Here is an 18,425-nt window from a genome sequence, read left to right as displayed (position 1 = left end):
GCCCCTCTATTCGCGCAGTCTAGCTGTTTATGTCGCCCCAGACTCGCTGACTACGCTTGTGCTGGCCGATCACCACCCTGCGAGTTGCTAGCTGCTACGAGCCTCGTGCAATCTCTGCTGCTGCACCGAGCCAACGACAATGACGACCTGGGTGGGGTCATGCTGCCTCGCGAAACGGTGCGTTGCGCTGTGATGTCTCCCCTCGTATCGCAATCTGCGCCCAAGATGACTTCTTCCCGCTGGTGGCTCTTACACGCTGGCCTCGTCGTTACACGCCTGCCCCGTGCCGTTTCCCCTTCATGCGCCTGTCCCGTTCGTTCGCCGGGGTCAGGCGTTACGGGGTATGACGCGCAGCAATCTTGAGCCTCAATCCCACCGCCAGCGATCTACATTAGGTACTCAAAGGCAGGCATCACTCTAGCACGCGATCCCGTGTCTCCGCATGCATGGGTAGGTACAGTACACGCCGTTGGCGAGGCTCACCCCGTCCGTCCGTCCGTCCGTCTCACCCACTCCCTCGGGCCCTCCTCCACCTATCTAGGAGCAGCAAGCAAGCGGAGCGGAGCCCCTATCACGTCTGCCAGTGCGCGTCCTCTGCCCGTCAGCGTGGGACACAACATCCCCGCCCGATCACGCACGCACGCACGCACCCTTGCTACGATCTGGGCGTGGTGTGGAGAGGATAGGTAGGCGCTAGAACGGGATGGGATGGGAAGGGGATGGGAGCGAATTTCGTAGCCAACGCGCCAGCTGCTGCTGCTGCTGCTGCTGCTGCTGCTGCGGCAGAAGCGTCTCGTCCCGATGCAGCCAGCTCAGTCGGCTACGATGGCATGCGATACGATACGACAAGATACGATACGCATATAAGCCAACGACGCCTCGCACGAAGAAAGGAGCAGAGCAGAGCAGAGCATAGCCGAGCACACCTAGCCGATCGCATCCGCAGAAACCTCGTCATCGAAACTCACTCATCCATACTCCTAAGCAGGCAGACGGTTATGCAGCGCCAACACACGGACACGGTACCCGGCGCGGCAGTCAGTCGTGCGCGAACTGAGAACCGAGAGGAACACAAACAACCAAACAGAGACGACGGGGTTTAGGTAGATCCTCCGACCGGACGGACGGACGGGGGAAACGCCGTTCTCGTTCTGGTCGTTCTTGCTTGGTTGTGCGCGGGATGTGATGTGATATGATGTGATGTGATGTGAGGACCTGGGAAGACGGCCGGGGGGTGCGAGATGCGCGACAGACAGTCTCAGGTAGGTAGGTAGGCTTGAGGCGTGCGGTGCGACGTACGGGGAAGGTAATTTCGCCAGCAGGACGCCGCGGTGCGAGAAGAGAAGAGAAGACTTCGCCCGGTGCATACATACAGACACGCCGTACCGGTCTGCATCGTTGTTGGCTGGCTGCTTTGAACGCGCCCTTGAAGATGGATGGTTACGGTTTGGCTTTGGTGGTGGAATGGAATGCTTCTTACGACCGAGTTAAGGTAGGTACAGGCCTGGGTTTGTCTCCCTTGCGAGCGAGCTGGTGGAAAGGGCGGGCTTACTCTGTTGAACGGCGGCGGGGCGTGTTGGGCTGGTCTGTAATGTTATGCCCGCGATGCTGCGTCTGTAATGCTGCATAATCTATGTCCTACATCTACATCCTCCGAAAATATATGGGCAAGAAACACAAACCTCCCAGACCCCCCAAACCCTCACAACCCACACTCCCATCCCCCCAGCACCACTAACGCCACCACAAACACAGCACCACCAACACCACAATCAACTCCGTCCCCCCACCCGCCTAATCCGCGGCGTATGCACCATTTGCTGCTCCACGCCCACGCCCACGTCCAGCCCCAACCCACTCCCATCGCCATCTTCATCGCCAGCTCCATCCCCACCCCCACCCCCACCCCCACTCTTGCTGTTGCTCTTGCTTCTCCGTTCACTTGCGCTTGCTGCGAACGGGCTGGCTTCTGCTGGTGCTGGTGTCTCGTTAGAGCCGAATGGGGGTTGTGCGGTTGTTGCTGTTATAGTGTTGGCGGGTGCGTGAGTATCGGCGGAATGAGGGACGGCGGCTGTGCCGGTGGGGGGACGACCTTCATCCGCACCTCCTCCCCCCAAAGGATCCGCACAAAAGATCCCCAACAACCGATCCACCGTCTCCCTCAACGCATCGACATGCGCATGCAACGGCACGGAGCCGACATGGCGCCTGAGCGCAAACACGGCGCCCTTGTACGTCTGGTGGTACACGAGCTTGTACTCGGCGTCTCTGGCGGCCTCGGCCGCGTCTTGCGCTTCCCCTAACCCATCATTTCCCTCCCCTAACCTACCCACCACCCCCACACCACCAGCAAGCGAGCTCTTGCGCGCCCGATCTTTCCGCCTTTGCTGCAAGCCATGCATGCGCATGCCGGCCAAGACGAGTCGGGAGATAGTGTCTTTATTGCGGGTCTCGAGCGAGGACTCCTTTGTCACGTCTTCGTCATCAGCAGTCGCGACGCGCGACAGTGAAGAGCGTTTGCCAGGGCCAAAACCCGCGCCCGCCCCCTGAGCGTCTACGAAGCCGCCTTTGCGGCTGCGGGGGCGGGACAGCGCGTGCGCGTGCGCATCCGCGGCCAGGCTCAGGCTTGGGGAGCGGGAGAGGGGGCGCGAGGGCTTTGGTGCATTGGTTTGGTCTGCGTGATCTGGGGCGGTGTTGTTGATGACGTTTGCGGTGGCGCCGAGGGAGCTAGAGCGCCGATGGTTTACAAGAGGCAGCGCAGCAGCCGCAGCAGCGACGCTCTCCCCCCCAGCGCGCCTAGCGCGTTTGCGGCGCTGGGCGGCGGCGTCGAAGAGGCTGGATACGCTTTGGCGCTTACGGAGCTCGGAGGTTGATTTTTCTTCTTCTGCGTCGAACAACGGGAGCAGGAACTGCGGTTCTTCGGCCTGGGGCAGGGGTGATAGCGGCGGGGAAGGCAGTTTGGACACGAGGTCCGCAGACAGCGGAAGCGCGCGCAGCGTGAGCTGCGCCTGCTCGCGCTCGCGCGTCGCGTAGAAGAGCAGCTCCGTGACGCGCAGCGCGGAGTGGGAGGGCGCATCGTCATCGTGGTCGACCTGCGCCAGGATGGCCAGCGGCGACTGCGCCTGCAGGCTCGCGGAGTCCCACCAGTGCTGTGCGGGCGTCGCGGCATCATGGCTGCTGTCGAGCAACAGCGCGCTAAACCAGTGCACGGTGCGATCCTCGGGCGACCACACATCCAGCGATGGCCCAGCGGCGACGTACAGCGGGATGCGGCCGCGGTCGACCAGCGCCAGAAAGCGGAGCGGGGAGGGCGGGAGCGAGAGCGAGAGCGCCGCGGGGCGCGTCGCCGTCGTCGTCGTCGCGAGGTGGATGCCTGCTGGGGCGTTAGTGGCGCTGCGGCGGGCGGGAGCTACGAAGTACCTGCGACTGTGTCCCTGTTGGGCAGCGAGAGGTTGCCGGCCCAGATGTCCATTGCTGGCTCGGCGGAGTGCGGAGTGCGGAGGGGTGATGAGGCGACGCGCCTGGACGCGTTGGGACGCGCGAAGTGGTCTACGCGGTCATGTGATGATTTTCGACGTGGCTATTTTGCTCACCTGAAATCTACCAGGCCCACGAAATCCTCCTTACGTAGTTATGGTTGGTAACCTCTACATACTTATAAGAATAAAATTATGCGAGGGTATAGGCGTATTCAAAAAGGCCCAAAGACACGGATATGCAAGAACCATATACCTATGCAGGTCGAACCTCATCAACAAGACACTGGCATTACAATCATGATAATCTTTGCAAAAATATACACAGAAAGCCACCCCACAGGTGCCACGCCTCAACTCGAGGTCCAACGTTTCCAAAACTTCCACCTCCCCTTCTCGCCTCTCTCGCGCTTACTGCCCACCCTCCACCAATAAAGCGGCACGCCGGCCAAAATAAACGCCAGCACGATCAGCGTCTGCAGGGGCTGGGCAATGACCGCGCGCGAGACCAAGAACAGGCTGACGCAGCAAAAGATGATGGGCGTGCTGATCCACGTCTTGTACGGGCGCTCGAGCTCGGGCTCGCGCACCCGCAGCAATATTAGCCCCAGCACCGTGAAGAAATAAAACGTGTAGCCCGCGACGCCGTAGAACGTGACTAGCGTGCCGAACTCGCCCACCAGAATGTACACGGCTGTCAGCGCCGCGTTGAGCAGCATCGCGTTGATGGGCGTGAAGAAGATGCCTGCGTCGTCGGAGATCATGCGCGCGAAGCGGCTGCCACCACCGCTTCTCGAACCCAGCCGCACGGCGGTGCGCCTGCCCACGCCGATCTTGCCAAAAATCTCGGGGAGGTAGCCCTCCTTGCCTGCGGTGTAGACAAGGCGTCCGCTGGTAAAGGTCGTGGCGTTGAGCGCGCCGAAACAGCTGCCGGAGACGGCGAGCGCGAGGATGAGAGATCCGACGGGGCCAAAGACTTGTGAGCCGAAAGCCACGGCCACCGTGTTGCTGGAGTCGATGACGGACAGAGGAAGCACGAGGAAGTATGCGATGTTTGCGAGGATATAGCAGAGAATTACAAGCGGCACCGACGTGTGGATAACGCGTGGGAGATCGCGCGTTGGGTTAATAAATTCGCCCGTAACGTAGTTGACCTAATTCGCGTAAGCAGTTGTAACACTCAAGTTCGAGGGGTTGGCATACGTTGTCCCAACCGTCAAACGCCCAGAGACCTGCATACAGAGCCACAGCCCAGTTGGAAACGTCTTTCTTCGTGCCCTCAAACCATCCCTTGTCCTTCCATTCGTTACTTGTCTGACCCTTCCATGAGTAGCCCGTGGCCGCGACTATGATTCCCATTATCGTGATTCCGAGTAATGCGAGAAACTTCAAAAACATGAAGACATCGGCGCTCCTCGTTCCAAGTTTCGTGGATACGCAATTGAGCAGGGTGACCAGTATCAAGCCTCCCAACGCAACTCCTTTGTTAAGCCAAAAGCTGATTTCCATGGCGTCCGGTCCAATCACTGTCCTTACACAGTATTCTCCGAAGATGATGGCAATGATCGCGGCCGAGCCAGGCTTCAGGACGGTTACGGCGCACCAGGTAAAGAGGAATCCGGCCCATTCTCCAAAGATTTTCGAAAGGTAGACCTGCGCACCGCCGTTGAGAGGTATAGCGCCTCCCAGTTCCGCATAGCTAGCAGCGCCCGTCCAGGCCAAAACACCAGCGACAAGCCATATTATGAGCGATGCGCCTGGGGAGCCAGCGTTGGCGTTGACCTGACTCGGCGAGGAAAAGATGCCGGAGCCAATGATAAGGCCGATTACGAGCGACAAGCCGTTGAGATATGTCAACGACTTGTGCTTCTCCAAAGATCCTCCATTGAGCGCGGCCGTCGGATCAAAGTTCGTGGTCGAAGGCGCGCCCAGCGCAGTATAGCCGCCCGCGGTGGTGGATAAAGGAAACAGGTTGGACGCGAAGTCAAAGGCGGAGGAAACCGAATAGGAGCGCTCGTGGCGCCCAGCAGGGTTGTTCTCGGAAAGAAAGTCTTCATTCTCCAGCGACAGCCTCCGCGACGAAGGGGTGCCGGAGGCGGAGGATTCTGAGCTTCGTCGCGAGCTTGGAGACGAGGAAGCGAGTGAAGCGAGCTCCAGCGAGTCGCGGGGGCCTTGGCCAGCAACGCTGCTGTAGCCGGGGCGAGACATGGCGAGGGATGGATATAGGTGGTTATGTATCAGCCGAATTCGCAGCCTGTCAAAGCCATGCTCGTGTGTGTGGAGATCTTTGGGCGCGGTGCGCGGTGAGAGAAGAATGAAAGGTCGTTGATGCTTTGGCGCAGGGGATACGATCGTCATCGGAGCCGTATCTCACTAGCGCGCCTGTGCGCCTGCCAAGAACACACCTGCGACGCGCCGCCTTCCACTCCAATCGCAGCATGATCCGTGGCGGCCTTGACTCTGCTAATCGCTGGTAATGAGAGCTCTCACTGCCATTGCCGCGGGCTCGCGATGGTCTCTGCGACCGTCGTTGCGGCTCAGCGCCTACAACCACCTCCGGCGCGCCGCATCCACCGCGAATGATCGACTCAACTTTCAGACAATCGACACCAAGTGGCGCAAGCGATGGGCCGAGTCCTCAAAGAAGACTTCCGACCCTCAATTGCGCAGAGTCGACAGCGGCGATCCCAAGGACAAGGCCTACGTCCTGCCCATGTTTCCCTACCCGTCCGGAACTCTGCATCTAGGTCACCTTCGCGTCTACACCATCTCCGATGTCCTCTCGCGATACAAGCGGATGAAAGGCTACGATGTGATACACCCAATGGGATGGGATTCTTTCGGTTTGCCTGCTGAGAATGCGGCCATTGAGCACGGCGTCGACCCGGCGGAATGGACAGTCACAAACATTGGCAAGATGAAAGAGCAGCTGGAGATCATGAACGGACATTGGGACTGGGACAGGGTATGTCAAGACCGCGGAGGTCAGGTAAAGCTTCGTAGATACGTAGCTAATGCAACTCCGTGCGGTTCAGGAATTCATGACTTGTGACCCGTCGTTCTACAAGCACACCCAACGCATCTTCTTGCTTCTCCACGAGCGGGGTCTGGCATACCAGGCCGAATCTTTGGTGAACTGGGACCCTGTCGAGTGTACCGTTCTAGCAAACGAGCAAGTTGACGCCGAAGGCCGCTCATGGAGATCAGGCGCCAAAGTGGAGAAGCTGCGTCTCAAGCAATGGTTCCTCCGCCTTACCGAGTTCAAGGAGGCACTGCTCAACGACTTGGACTCTCTAGCAGAAGGCGATCGCTGGCCGGAGCGCGTCTTGTCGATGCAGAGGAATTGGGTGGGTAAATCTACGGGCACCAAACTCCGGTTTGATCTCGAAGTCTCCAGCACCGGCAAAGAACTTCCCTCAGTGGATGTCTTCACTACTCGAGCCGACACTCTATATGGAGTACAATATGTCGCGCTGTCTCTCCGACACCCCATAGTTCAGGAAATGGCAAAGGAACAGCCAGAGCTGCAGGATTTCATTGACAAGGCATCCAAGTTTTCTCCGGACTCGAAGGCGGGTTTCCGTCTTCCGGGTATCGAAGCATCTAATCCTGTCAGATATATCAGCAGTGATGCTCATTCTGTTGCTCTCCCCCTCCCAGTTTATGCTGCTCCATATGTTCTGGAAGAGTACGGAACAGGGGCCGTCATGGGTGTTCCAGGACACGATAGCCGGGACTATGCCTTTTGGAGGGAGAACGAGGGCAATCAAGCCATTCGGGTTGTCGTCACGCCCTCTTCTGGCAATTCCCTGGCCTCGACTGACAATGAAGGCGATCAGGTCTTCGTGCACAAGGGCGTACTGACCGCTGGGTCTGACCGTTTCGCTGGTATCGCATCCGACGAAGCTATACAAAGGATTGTCGGTGAGATGCAAGAGGAGAGCAGGAAGCCCAGAACGTGGGGAAAGCTTGCTGAGCATACCGAAAACTGGAGGCTGCGGGACTGGCTCATCAGCCGTCAGCGGTACTGGGGCACGCCGATTCCAATCATCAACTGCAAAAGCTGCGGGCCCGTCCCAGTGCCTACATCGGACCTGCCGGTCGTCCACCCCAAGCTGCGCGAAGGACAGGTTCTGGGCAAAGGCGGCAACCCGCTGAATGACATTCCGGAATGGCTCAACACGTCGTGTCCGAAATGCCAGGGCCCGGCCAAGCGCGAAACCGACACGATGGACACGTTCATGGACTCGTCATGGTACTTTTTCCGCTTTGCGGACCCGCACAACAAGGACGAGCCCATCTCGGCGCAAGCCGCGGACGCGCGCCTCCCCGTCGACATCTACATCGGCGGCGTCGAGCACGCGATCCTGCACCTGCTGTACGCGCGCTTCATCTCCAAGTTCCTGGCGACAACGGCGCTTTGGCCCAGCGGCGGCGGCCCCGACAACAACGGCGAGCCCTTCCGCAAGCTCATCACGCAGGGCATGGTCCACGGGCGCACGTACACCGACCCCGCGACTGGCCGCTTCCTGAAGCCCGACGAGGTCGACCTCTCTGACCCCTCCAAGCCTAAGATGAAGGCCTCGGGAAAGCCGCCCAATGTCAGCTTCGAGAAAATGTCAAAGAGCAAGTACAACGGCGTCGATCCCGGCGCCTGCATCGAGCGCTACGGTGCCGATACCACGCGCGCGCACATCCTCTTCCAGGCGCCTGTCAGCGAGGTGCTCGAGTGGGACGAAGACCGCATCGTCGGGATCCAGCGCTGGTTGAACCGCGTATGGCGCGTGGTGCAGCGCGCCACGACCGTGTCGACGGAATCCAACGAGGAGCAGAGCAGCAGCGAGGACAGCAGAATGCTCACAGAAGACCTGCTCCTGCAGCAGCACCAGGCCGTCAAGCTCGTCACCACAGCCCTCGAATCCACCTTCGCGCTCAACACCATGATCTCCGACCTGATCAAGTTCACCAACGCACTGGACGACGCGCCCAGCGCCTCTTCCCCCGCCGTCACCGCCGCGTACCGCGACGGCGCGCGCGCGCTCGTTCGCATGATCGCGCCCGTGGCGCCCGCGTTCGCAGAAGAGTGCTGGGAAGTCTTGAACGGGGACAGCTCCAGCGCAGGCTCCGTCTTCGCAGCGGGCTTCCCCACGCACGACCCCGATCTCCTAAACAAGCTCAGCCGCCGCAGCCAGCCCTGCTCCGTGCAGCTGAACGGCAAGCTGAAGTTCGCGCTCGACATCCCCGTGCCGGAAGACGCGCTGCTGGCGCCCGCCCGCCACGAGCAGCTCGTCCAGTGGGTTGTGGACCAAGTGCGGGCGAGCGAGCGGGGGCAGAAGCTGTTTGAGAAGGAGGGGCTGCGGTTGGGTGAGGATGGGAATGTCAGGAGGGTTGTGGTGGTGAAGGGGGGCAGGACTATCAATATTGTACGGTAGAGTGTGGAGGGGTGTATGATAGAGCTGGGCGCTTTGTTGCGGTATAGATGCGGTTTGACGGGCTTTGTTTGCGTGCGTCTTTGATGGGCGGAGTTTTTGTGCTCAGAGCGTGCAACCGTCCTGGTGATGCCAGACGGTGGGCGCGACGAACCGTTCGCCGCCCCTACCGTCCTCCCGTTCACTTGGACGACAACGCAAGCCGTCTTGTTCTGTCGGACCGACATCACGAGAGTTAGTACGGTGTTGCAAAGACTCAAACATCCCCATCGCCGAAGCCTTAAAACTAAAACTACCTAGTCAGGTAGCTATTTGCCTCCTAAGATATCGATACACAGCAAAACCCTACGACTACCGTCTGCCACCGTCCCTCTGAACTCATCTTCGACGTGACGAGACCGTTCGTGGCGTGAAGCCACGGAGGCAGTCATGGTCGTCTGATGGCGTACCGACCGTGACGAGACTGGACGGTTCCGCACTACTCTGTACTGTGATGGATGCCTCTGGTCAAAGCCGCTGTTGGCTTCATGACGGTTCTACCGTCCTGGACCGGATAGACACTGCTCGTGGTGCTTGAAGGTATCACGAACCACGCCCATCCTTTCAAGTCAGGTCTTCATTTGTTGCTTATCTGAAGTAGCTGGGGAAAGCAAAACAAAGAAAAGAGAACTTTTCAGCCGGTCCATCATCCTCCCGCCACGCCGGCTTTGAATTAAAAGTGGAAAGCAAGAAGGAAATAGCAGTCTTATGTAAGGGGCTGGGGACCTGAGCAGTGCCAATTTGTGTGTCCTCCGTCGTAGAGCAAAATTGAAGTTGTAAAAGCAAGTGTTTCCTCCGTAGAAGCTCAGTGTTTGAGCAAACCTGTCGGCCTTTCGTGCTGGATCAATTTGGTGTAAAGAGAAAAAGGCCTTGTGTCGTTCGTTCTCGTAGGGAAGCAATCTTAGTCGTGTGTGTAGAAGCAAACTTTTGGTGTCGTGGAAGTAGATGCAGCCATCGATCTGTTTCTCCGAAGGGAAGTGAAATCCCCGTTAGTCGATGAGTACAAACGGTTCTGTCTTGACTTTGACAGGCTGGGAGTCCATCGGCTCTTGAACTTTCATATCAGGATCACCGAGCCAGACAACTGCCTTCACCAAGAGGCGTCCCGATTCGTAGTTTTCTCCGTTGCTGTCTCCGTAAACTTTTACCATCGGACTCACTATGATTTTCACCGCATCCCCATCATGAGACTTGTCTTCGTCATCTTCCAGCTTATGGAAGCGATCCGCCTTCATGTACAGCGAGTGGACTGAAAATGGGTGGTTGAGCAACATGCCTTGATAGACCCATTCGAAATGCGTGAGTTGGCTCTGGATACGGCCGTTTATGTTTCCAGCTCGCAGAAACAGAGCATGCAGATCGGACTTCCGGGCAGCTTCTTCCTGGCCAGTGAGAGAATTAAGGAAGAAATAAGCAGAGCCATATATAAACTTGTCGACCATTGAGGCGTATATGCAATCCGGGTCTTCTTGGTTGGCTAGTGGAGATTCTGTTTTCTGCTTGAAGTGATTATGTGTAGTGCTCGGGAAAGCGACTCTCAGGAACTCAACGCGCCATGAATGTGCTTCAGATTTGTTTGCTAGTTATTCCGTCAGTTCATGAGCTTCATTTTACAAAGGCGCGCACTTCAACTTACCATTTGACAGTCTTTGAAATGTGTTGTTGAGCACATAGCCTGGAGAGCTGCTGGTCCCGATTGCTTGGGAATCCTCCAAGAAAAGGAACGGATTCCTGAAGATATACTCTGTAATGTGCGATGACAACAAGCTTGCCAAAACCAGAAATGGATGTTTGAATTCTATCAAAGCGTTCATGTCCGGAATGTCTGCCACTACCTGAATTTCACAGAATAATTTCTTCAGGGTTTCTTCGTCTTCAAAGTGAGACCAGTCGCTGACTGCGGCGCAGTGTTTCTTGGACCACGCTCGGACTGACTTAAAGAGTTCCTCAATCAATTCTCGGATCGTCCTGTCCTCCTCTGGAGCCCAGACCGTCTTAGCTTTCTCAAAGGTTGTCTGTTGGGCGCTCCTAAGCTCGATCATGCAGGCATCCAGTTTTTCCTGCATGTGGTTGGCCTGCGCTTCCAAGTACTCGTTCCGTTGTTTGTAGTGAAGAATCCTCTCTTCAATGTCGCTGGTATCTCTAGAGTTACCATTAAGTAGTTCCTTGAACTTCAAATTCTGTGCTTCTAGATTCTTCTTTTGTTGGACAACATTTTTCCACTTTCTCTCTTTTATCTGAATCTCTCGGCGTTGATTGTCGACCTTGGTGTGAAGTCTGTTGTTTTCATTGCGAAGATTTTCCAGTTGGCTCTGATTCACACCTACGGCGCTGGATTGATGTCCGTTGATGCTATGTCTAGTCGGATACCGATGCGATGGGCCATCCTGTTCATCTGAAGGTCGGTCTTGGTTCCGATTATTGTTGTAAAATTGCCAGTTTATGAAAGACATAACAGCGAAGAGCTTAGGGAATTCGGCCCTTTGGTACTACTTGTAGCGAGAATGAAGCTAAAGAAGAAGATGAGGTAAGGTTTGGTGGTTGGAGGTTAAAAGGTTTACTTTGGCAGAAGTGATATCCAGAGTTGTTGGTGGAAGAGAGGGGAGTTAACGAAGGCAGGGACGAACAGGTTCATGCTAGAACAATTAGGTAGGCAAGTGCGTGCCTGCCAAAATGGTTCAAGCGTTTGCAGTTTCCTATGAAAGGCAGTTGCGGGTTAGGCTTTTATGGTAGCCTAATTACCCTCACTCTTCTTTCTTTATGACTCTCCTTTCTTCTGCCTTACAACCCTTCCTGAACTCTCCAGAGCAGAACCGAGACTACTGTTGGCTTAACTATACTTAAGCATTGCTGCTCAAACTCAACCCTTGTGTTGCTTATTGGACCTCCTTGAAAAAGTTTTGTTCACTACACTCATAACCATGGCGGCAGCGCGCCACAAGATCATCGTTGGTCTCGATTACGGCACAACATATTTAGGTAAGGAAGCTTATGAAGAACTCTTGCGAGCCTCACCTAATCCATTCCTCAAACTGGTTCGTCAAAACCTCTAACCTTTCATCAGGCATCAGCTATGTCACTTCGAATGAGAAAAGTTTCGACAAAATCGAGGTCATTAACCAGTGGCCGGGCACTCCGGAATCCGTTTTCAAAGTGCCCACAAGAATTGCCTACGCATTTGAGAACGAAAACCTTACTACGAATCAATGGGGATATACAGCGACTCCGAACATGGAACCTTACCTTTGGACCAAATTGCTCCTCGACCGTAATACGAAGCTTACGGATTACGATGACCCGACGCTCGATGATCTGCTTGGAAAAGGAATCATGCGACTGCCAGAATCCAAATCAGCAAGGGAAGTTTGTAGCAACTTCTTGAAGTGCCTTTGTGAGCACATGGTTGCAGTTTTGACCAAGAAGTACTCATCCAGGATCTTTGATATTACGCCCGTAGAGGTCTGGATAACATTGCCTGCAATCTGGAGCGATGCCGCTAGAGACGCTACAAAGAGCGCCGCCATGAGTGCCGGTTTTGCTTCAAGGCCTTTCGACAGCGTAAACATCATTACAGAGCCCGAAGCCGCCGCACTGGCTGCCTTGAAGCCTCACATCATGAAAGCGCACTCGACCCAATCTCACCTGGAGACGATATCCTCGTCTGTGATTGTGGCGGTGGCACCGTCGACATAACCACTTACAACATCATTTCCTGCCGACCGAAACTGGAATTCAAAGAGTTGTGTGTTGGCATCGGCGGCAAGTGTGGCTCTACTTCCATCGACAGAAACTTCAACATATGGATGCTGAAGACTTTCGGCAAAGCATATGAGAACGTACAGCCGAAGCGTCGTGGCCCAGGAAGCAATTTCATGAGATCTTTCGAAACGGCAAAAAGAACGTTTAGTGGCGACTTCCCCAATGCGGATGGAATGCAAGACATTGAGGTTGAGCATATCAACATGAAAACTCTATCAACACCCAAGTACGATGCGGATGAAGCTACATTGAAGTTTTCATGGTAAATACTTCCCTACATCATGTTTACAGTACATTATAAGGTTAACAGAATACGTACAGCATGGACATGAAAGCATTCTTTGATCCTGTCATAGATGATATCATTCGCCTGGTTAAATCGCAGGTCAAGCACGCAAAGAGCAACAACCACAACATCAAACGCATCATCCTTGTTGGTGGTTTCGGCGATTCAAATTACTTGAATCAACGGATGAGCCAGTGGTGCCAATAGAACGGCCAGATCCAGCTCACTTGTCCACCACAATGCCAAGCAGCTGTGGTCAAAGGAGCTGCAATTAGGGGTCTCGAAGGACTTAAACCACGATCCAGACAAGCGCGGCGCCATTACGGCTACGGCATCGCCCTGCCTTTCAGAAAGCATGCAGATCCCGAATGGCTTGGTTATATTGATAACTTCAATGGCCAGAAATACTGCAAGGGGCGGATGAACTGGCAAGTCTCAAAGGCATGTAACAAACCATGACATTTTATCCGTGTACAGTGTACTTACTTATTTTGGACGTACAGGGCCAGAATCTTGAAGACGGCGCTGTGATGAAGTCTGCAGTTCAATTCAAATTTGAAGACAAAGAGCTAACCAAACATATCACTTTGTGGTCATGCAACGAAGACATCGCCCCGGAGTACTCACATCGCGCTACAGTCCAGAAGGTTGGCGAGGTCCAAGTGGTTTTTCAGAAAAAGGACCTCAAGAATGCACGCCGCAAGCACAACAAGAGCCTCAAAAAGTATGTTCGCGAAGTCGATGGGAATATTGAGGTCAACATGGCCACAGAGCAGTGTACCCTCACTGTCAAGACCTTCGTAAATGACAGGGAGGCTGGACAAGCCACTATCGATTTTTTGCAAGATTGAGCTTTGCAACAGGCAAAGGATTGAAATTCGGCAACAGATTGCTTTGAAAAAGGCCGGAAAAGTTGAAGGCTCCTGCGTGTAGCATCTCATAGGTGTTAAGCACCGCTTTTCCTTTCGGAACAGTTCACACGTTCATACCGGTGGCACAGGGAGAGATCGGACGAGAAGATATGCACAAACTCACTTTGGGGACAATTGGGCTACGAAGATTGCGGAATTTCTGTTTCTGTCCTTTTCTTTCTTCTCTCAATCCCCAAAATACACTGATTTTCTTTTTCTATCCAAGGCGATCTTTTCCCTTTTCACACTCCCAAAAAGTTTCCTATTTCCCCGTCAAAACATCAAATTGCACCAAACTACACATTCCCCTAAAAGTCTATGCCGCATGGCGACAGCTGTGTAACTACCAGAGTAGCCGCAGTAATTCTGTCGAAGAAGACCTACGGACTTCAGCAGAGTAGGCGCAGCGCCAAATAAAGTTCATGTACATGGGGACAAAGAATGACGACCTGGTCACGCAGGTCCGTCCCAGCATTACTATTGGAGCACGTCTACTATCTTGCACGTTACATGCTACAAAACCCCCAAGAGTGCTTCGTGGGGATGCGCATACCCGTCTCATTGTCATCGCTTTAGCTGATTCTTGACTGCGTGACAAGACCGTATACAGAATTACGCAGATGCTCATGCAGGATGCTGGGGAAGCAGCGTACGTGCATTCTTTGGTATGTTGGCGCCAATATGTGGGTGGCTGATGCCTACACAGTCCTGCTTGCATGCAGCTCACACACACTTCCGTTTCACCACACTTTCACCTCCTCCTTCTGCACCCTCCCATTCCAAAACGTCGCCGCACATACACAGCCCCCGCCACTACCACCACCACCGCCCTCTTCCGCCCCTCACGCACTCGTATCCGTACCCGTATCCGCACACCATTATGTATCCGTACAATATACTACCCACACCATCCCATCGCAACCCCAACAAAAAAAGACAAGAACTAACTAATTCCTCATATCCCCTACACAAACCTCGCTACCACGGCAAAGAAAGGCAAGAGATACCGAACCACTGGAGGGAAGGGACAGGCTGTGAGTATAAGAGCGCGGACATGACAGGACATGACAGGATAGACCAGGACAAGAAGAGAAAACAAGAGTGGTAGAAAGGACGAGAAGAAGCGCACAAAGACGCAGCCAAGAGCGAAGAGAACATAACCCAAACATCGAGCAACACGACAGTGAAAGGAGACAGACAAAAGAAACAGACGAGCAAACCCACCCACCCACCTACCTACATACAAGCCTGCTGCCTGCATGCCCTTGCGCGCGCGTGCATACAAAGACAATACTTAACCCATCCCATTTACCACCACCAGGATCACCATCTAGATCACCAACTTACCTCCCCCATCAAACTCTTACACCCATTCCCCCTTCCCCTCCCTCTCCCCTTCGCACCACCCACCACCCACCCACCTAAACGCAAGCCAGCATCTAGAAACCCACAACCAAACAAACCCAAACCTACAACCAATCAACCCCAAACCCCAAACAACCAATCAAGCAAGCAAGCAAAACACCCACACCCACATCCACACTCCCCTCCCCTTCCCCCTCCACCCACAAACCCACTCACCATTCGCCCCAAACAGAAGGCGGTAAGCCAGCTCAGCCCAGCCCAGCAGTACCTAAGCACACGAAACGCGCACCGCCCGGCAGGCCGCCAAGCCGGCCGCCCACGCCGCCCACACGCAAGCACGCAGTACGCAAGCACGCACGCACCACACGTAACGAATCGATGACAGCATCACTCACGCCCGCCGCCAACCGCGGCCGCGGAGGTCGGGCGGGGGTGGGAGGACTCGTCAACACCCACCATACCTACCCACCCTAACTAACATCACAGCACAACACAACACAACACAACCCCTCCCCTCTCCCTCGCTCCATCAAGACATACATCTCTTGACAAGAAGGACCAAAGGACGAGAAGAGGGTGCACCGGCAGACACACACACAAAGACGCGCGAGAAAGCGTTTAAAACCGCAGAAACTGTTTCTAGGCTACACGTTCAAAGGCCAATAACCGCTACTTGACTCTTAGCTCCCGCCACACACACATCGTCATCGCCCCGGCACGCCAAGCCCTACCGCACGCGCGTTTTTCTCAGATTTGAGGAGCTAAAGGGGGAAAAAGACTGGGGAAAAGGGAAAAAAGAGAAAAAACGCTCTTGTCGCCTCCATGCCTCTTTCTCGGCTCGTGCTTGGTAGCAAGACGCAACCCAAAAAGCCTCTTTGTTCGCCATTTTATCGATGAAAAAAGAGCAGGCAGGAGTGAAGGAAGCAGGCGCAGCCCCGGGCGAGGCATGCCATGGTCGCGCCGAGGCGTGCCGTTGTCGTACCTATCGTCGCATGCAAGTGTGCGCTGTCGACCACGTCAGTAACCTGTGGAGAAAGTGGAGGAGCGTGGGGCGACGGATCAACAAACATACCTTAGAAGCACTTGCGGTGGACGATGGAAGGACCGCTCTCGTCGTACTCCTGCTTGGAGATCCACATCTGCTGGAAGGTGGAGAGGGAAGCAAGAATGGAACCACCGATCCAGACGGAGTACTTGCGCTCGGGAGGAGCAATGATCTTGACCTTCATCGAGGAGGGAGCAAGGGCGGTGATTTCCTTCTGCATACGGTCGGAGATACCGGGGTACATGGTGGTACCACCAGACTAGTTAAGGCGTTAGCAGCGCGTCAAACATAAGGGGATGCTGGAAAACGTACCATGACGATGTTGCCGTACAGATCCTTACGGACATCGACATCGCACTTCATGATGGAGTTGAAGGTGGTGACGTGGATACCGCCGGATTCAAGACCCAGGACAGAGGGCTGGAAGAGGGCCTCGGGAGCACGGAAACGCTCGTTGCCGATGGTGATGACCTGACCGTCGGGAAGCTCGTAGGACTTCTCGAGGGAAGAGCTCTGGCTGGCGGTCTGGATCTCCTGCTCGAAGTCGAGGGCGACGTAGCAGAGCTTCTCCTTGATGTCACGAACGATTTCACGCTCGGCGGTGGTGGAGAAGCTGTAGCCGCGCTCAGCCAGGATCTTCATGAGGTAGTCGGTAAGGTCACGACCAGCCATGTCGACACGGGAAATGGCCTGGGGAAGGGCGAAACCCTCGTAGATGGGGACGACGTGGGTAACACCGTCACCGGAGTCGAGGACGATACCGGTGGTACGACCGGAGGCGTACAGGGACAGGACGGCCTGGATGGAGACGTAGAAGGCAGGCGCGTTGAAGGTCTCGAAGACGATTTGGGTCATCTTCTCACGGTTGGACTTGGGGTTGATGGGAGCCTCAGTCAGGAGGACGGGGTGCTCCTCAGGAGCCACACGCAGCTCGTTGTAGAAGGTGTGGTGCCAAATCTTCTCCATGTCGTCCCAGTTGGTGACAACACCGTGCTCAATGGGGTATCTCAGCGTGAGGATACCACGCTTCGACTGTGCCTCATCACCGACGTAGCTGTCCTTCTGACCCATACCAATCATGATACTGCGGGTGCGTTAGCGGCAGCGGCGGAGGCGGGGTAGGGCCGCTTTGGGGGCAAGGTAAACATACCCATGGTGACGGGGCCGACCGACAATGGATGCTGCGAGGCTGTCAGAAAACGCGTTTCGGGTGCCGATGCGGCCGCAGCAGGCGCCATTGGGGCGAAAAGCCGCTGTGTCCTGAGGAGAGGGGTGACTTACGGAAGACGGCGCGGGGCGCATCATCACCGGCGAAACCGGCCTTGCACATACCCGAACTGGAGAGACAGTCAGCTCAGCTCGATTCGTCCATGCTCGCTCTTGTGTCGCTGGATCGATGGCGATGGCGGCGTGGCCGCCCCGATGACAGCGGCGACCAGCTCCCTCAACGACCCCACACGCTCGGCGGCGGCAGCTCAGGACGGCTTACCCATTGTCGATAACGAGGGCTGCGACTTCCTCTGTAGATGGATACGGTGGTTAGCATTGGATGCAGAGCTTGGCGGGCGGGGGTTCGACGAAGGGATGCGTGTTGGGGTCAGGAGGCGGTGGTGAGCTTACCCTCCATTGCGACTGAGATCGAAGGGCGAAAAGTTAGGTGGGTGAATTAAAGAGTTGGTAGAATTAGATGCGAAGAGTCGCAGAGAGATGAGAGCGGTGCAGCAAGATGGCGGAGCTGCGAGGCTATGAGGGGAGGGATGTTGTAGTTGACGTGGAGTTGGGGGAGAGGAGGAGCGGTCTCTCGGCCAAGGACTGACTGGGCGAGGTTCTGTGCGGGAGGCGAGGCCGTGCTAAATAAGCGGATACCCAACGTGCATTCCACTTTAGGGGAGGTTGGTCGGGGGCTTGAGCACAACACGCAGGGGGCGATGTCCACTTGGGTATGTCTTGGACCTGCAAGTAGAACTGCTGCTGCGTCTTTATATGCTGTACTGCTGCCTGTTCAATGTTTCTTTTTGGCCGTCGACCTGCCCGTCCACGCGTCCTCGGCCTCCCGCCACTGCCGCTGAGCTCTTGGCGGGCTCAGCACACCGATGCCCTTTCCCTCATACCGCC

The 18,425-nt window shown here is 55.6% G+C and overlaps 6 protein-coding genes across 6 annotated transcripts; 2 read left to right on the top strand and 4 right to left on the bottom strand.

The window, feature by feature from the left end:
- Positions 1-1,772: 1,772 nt before the first annotated feature.
- Positions 1,773-3,472, bottom strand: K452DRAFT_302079 (uncharacterized protein; the record flags this gene model as incomplete). The annotated part of the gene is made up of 2 exons (XM_033542541.1): positions 1,773-3,373; positions 3,421-3,472. 2 exons carry the CDS (start codon positions 3,470-3,472, stop codon positions 1,773-1,775), a joined length of 1,653 nt encoding a protein of 550 aa, XP_033393039.1.
- A 272-nt stretch (positions 3,473-3,744) lies between these two features.
- K452DRAFT_278746 (uncharacterized protein) lies at positions 3,745-5,773 on the bottom strand. Its single transcript, XM_033539382.1, has 2 exons — positions 4,680-5,773; positions 3,745-4,630 (listed from the first exon to the last, which is right to left on the bottom strand). The coding sequence occupies exons 1-2, from the start codon at positions 5,682-5,684 to the stop codon at positions 3,830-3,832; spliced, it is 1,806 nt and encodes a 601-aa protein (XP_033393038.1). The 5' UTR covers positions 5,685-5,773; the 3' UTR covers positions 3,745-3,829.
- Positions 5,774-5,871: 98 nt separating this feature from the next.
- On the top strand, positions 5,872-8,970 carry K452DRAFT_257846 (uncharacterized protein). The gene is made up of 2 exons (XM_033538445.1): positions 5,872-6,441; positions 6,512-8,970. Exons 1-2 carry the CDS (start codon positions 5,953-5,955, stop codon positions 8,906-8,908), a joined length of 2,886 nt encoding a protein of 961 aa, XP_033393037.1. The 5' UTR covers positions 5,872-5,952; the 3' UTR covers positions 8,909-8,970.
- A 963-nt stretch (positions 8,971-9,933) lies between these two features.
- Positions 9,934-11,397, bottom strand: K452DRAFT_302076 (uncharacterized protein; the record flags this gene model as incomplete). Its single annotated transcript, XM_033542540.1, has 2 exons — positions 9,934-10,523; positions 10,581-11,397. 2 exons carry the CDS (start codon positions 11,395-11,397, stop codon positions 9,934-9,936), a joined length of 1,407 nt encoding a protein of 468 aa, XP_033393036.1.
- Positions 11,398-11,865: 468 nt separating this feature from the next.
- K452DRAFT_341303 (uncharacterized protein) lies at positions 11,866-13,848 on the top strand (the record flags this gene model as incomplete). The annotated part of the gene is made up of 6 exons (XM_033545371.1): positions 11,866-11,923; positions 12,009-12,476; positions 12,551-12,965; positions 13,025-13,136; positions 13,197-13,430; positions 13,493-13,848. 6 exons carry the CDS (start codon positions 11,866-11,868, stop codon positions 13,838-13,840), a joined length of 1,635 nt encoding a protein of 544 aa, XP_033393035.1. The 3' UTR covers positions 13,841-13,848.
- Positions 13,849-15,959: 2,111 nt separating this feature from the next.
- Positions 15,960-18,294, bottom strand: K452DRAFT_278739 (uncharacterized protein). Its single transcript, XM_033539381.1, has 7 exons — positions 17,931-18,294; positions 17,800-17,830; positions 17,592-17,647; positions 17,461-17,491; positions 16,623-17,394; positions 16,338-16,569; positions 15,960-16,270 (listed from the first exon to the last, which is right to left on the bottom strand). Exons 1-6 carry the CDS (start codon positions 17,935-17,937, stop codon positions 16,339-16,341), a joined length of 1,128 nt encoding a protein of 375 aa, XP_033393034.1. The 5' UTR covers positions 17,938-18,294; the 3' UTR covers positions 15,960-16,270; position 16,338.
- Positions 18,295-18,425: the final 131 nt, after the last annotated feature.

This window comes from Aplosporella prunicola (assembly GCF_010093885.1).
Source record: "Aplosporella prunicola CBS 121167 unplaced genomic scaffold K452scaffold_31, whole genome shotgun sequence".
Classification (NCBI taxonomy): Eukaryota; Fungi; Ascomycota; class Dothideomycetes; order Botryosphaeriales; family Aplosporellaceae; genus Aplosporella; species Aplosporella prunicola.
The sequence above is the reverse complement of the archived record's forward strand: the minus strand, read 5'-3'. Positions and strand labels throughout refer to the sequence as shown.

Bases quoted from the DNA above. Each gene is read 5' to 3' on its own strand.
- K452DRAFT_278746 (XM_033539382.1), bottom strand. From the start codon at position 5,684: ATGTCTCGCCCCGGCTACAGCAGCGTTGCTGGCCAAGGCCCCCGCGAC. The intron at 4,631-4,679 runs GTATGCCAACCC...TACGCGAATTAG, and splicing joins CGTTTGACGGTTGGGACAAC to GTCAACTACGTTACGGGCGA.
- K452DRAFT_257846 (XM_033538445.1), top strand. From the start codon at position 5,953: ATGAGAGCTCTCACTGCCATTGCCGCGGGCTCGCGATGGTCTCTGCGA. The intron at 6,442-6,511 runs GTATGTCAAGAC...CGTGCGGTTCAG, and splicing joins GACATTGGGACTGGGACAGG to GAATTCATGACTTGTGACCC.
- K452DRAFT_278739 (XM_033539381.1), bottom strand. The intron at 17,648-17,799 runs GTAAGCCGTCCT...CTGTCTCTCCAG, and splicing joins GCCCTCGTTATCGACAATGG to TTCGGGTATGTGCAAGGCCG. The intron at 17,395-17,460 runs GTATGTTTACCT...ACGCACCCGCAG, and splicing joins GGTCGGCCCCGTCACCATGG to TATCATGATTGGTATGGGTC.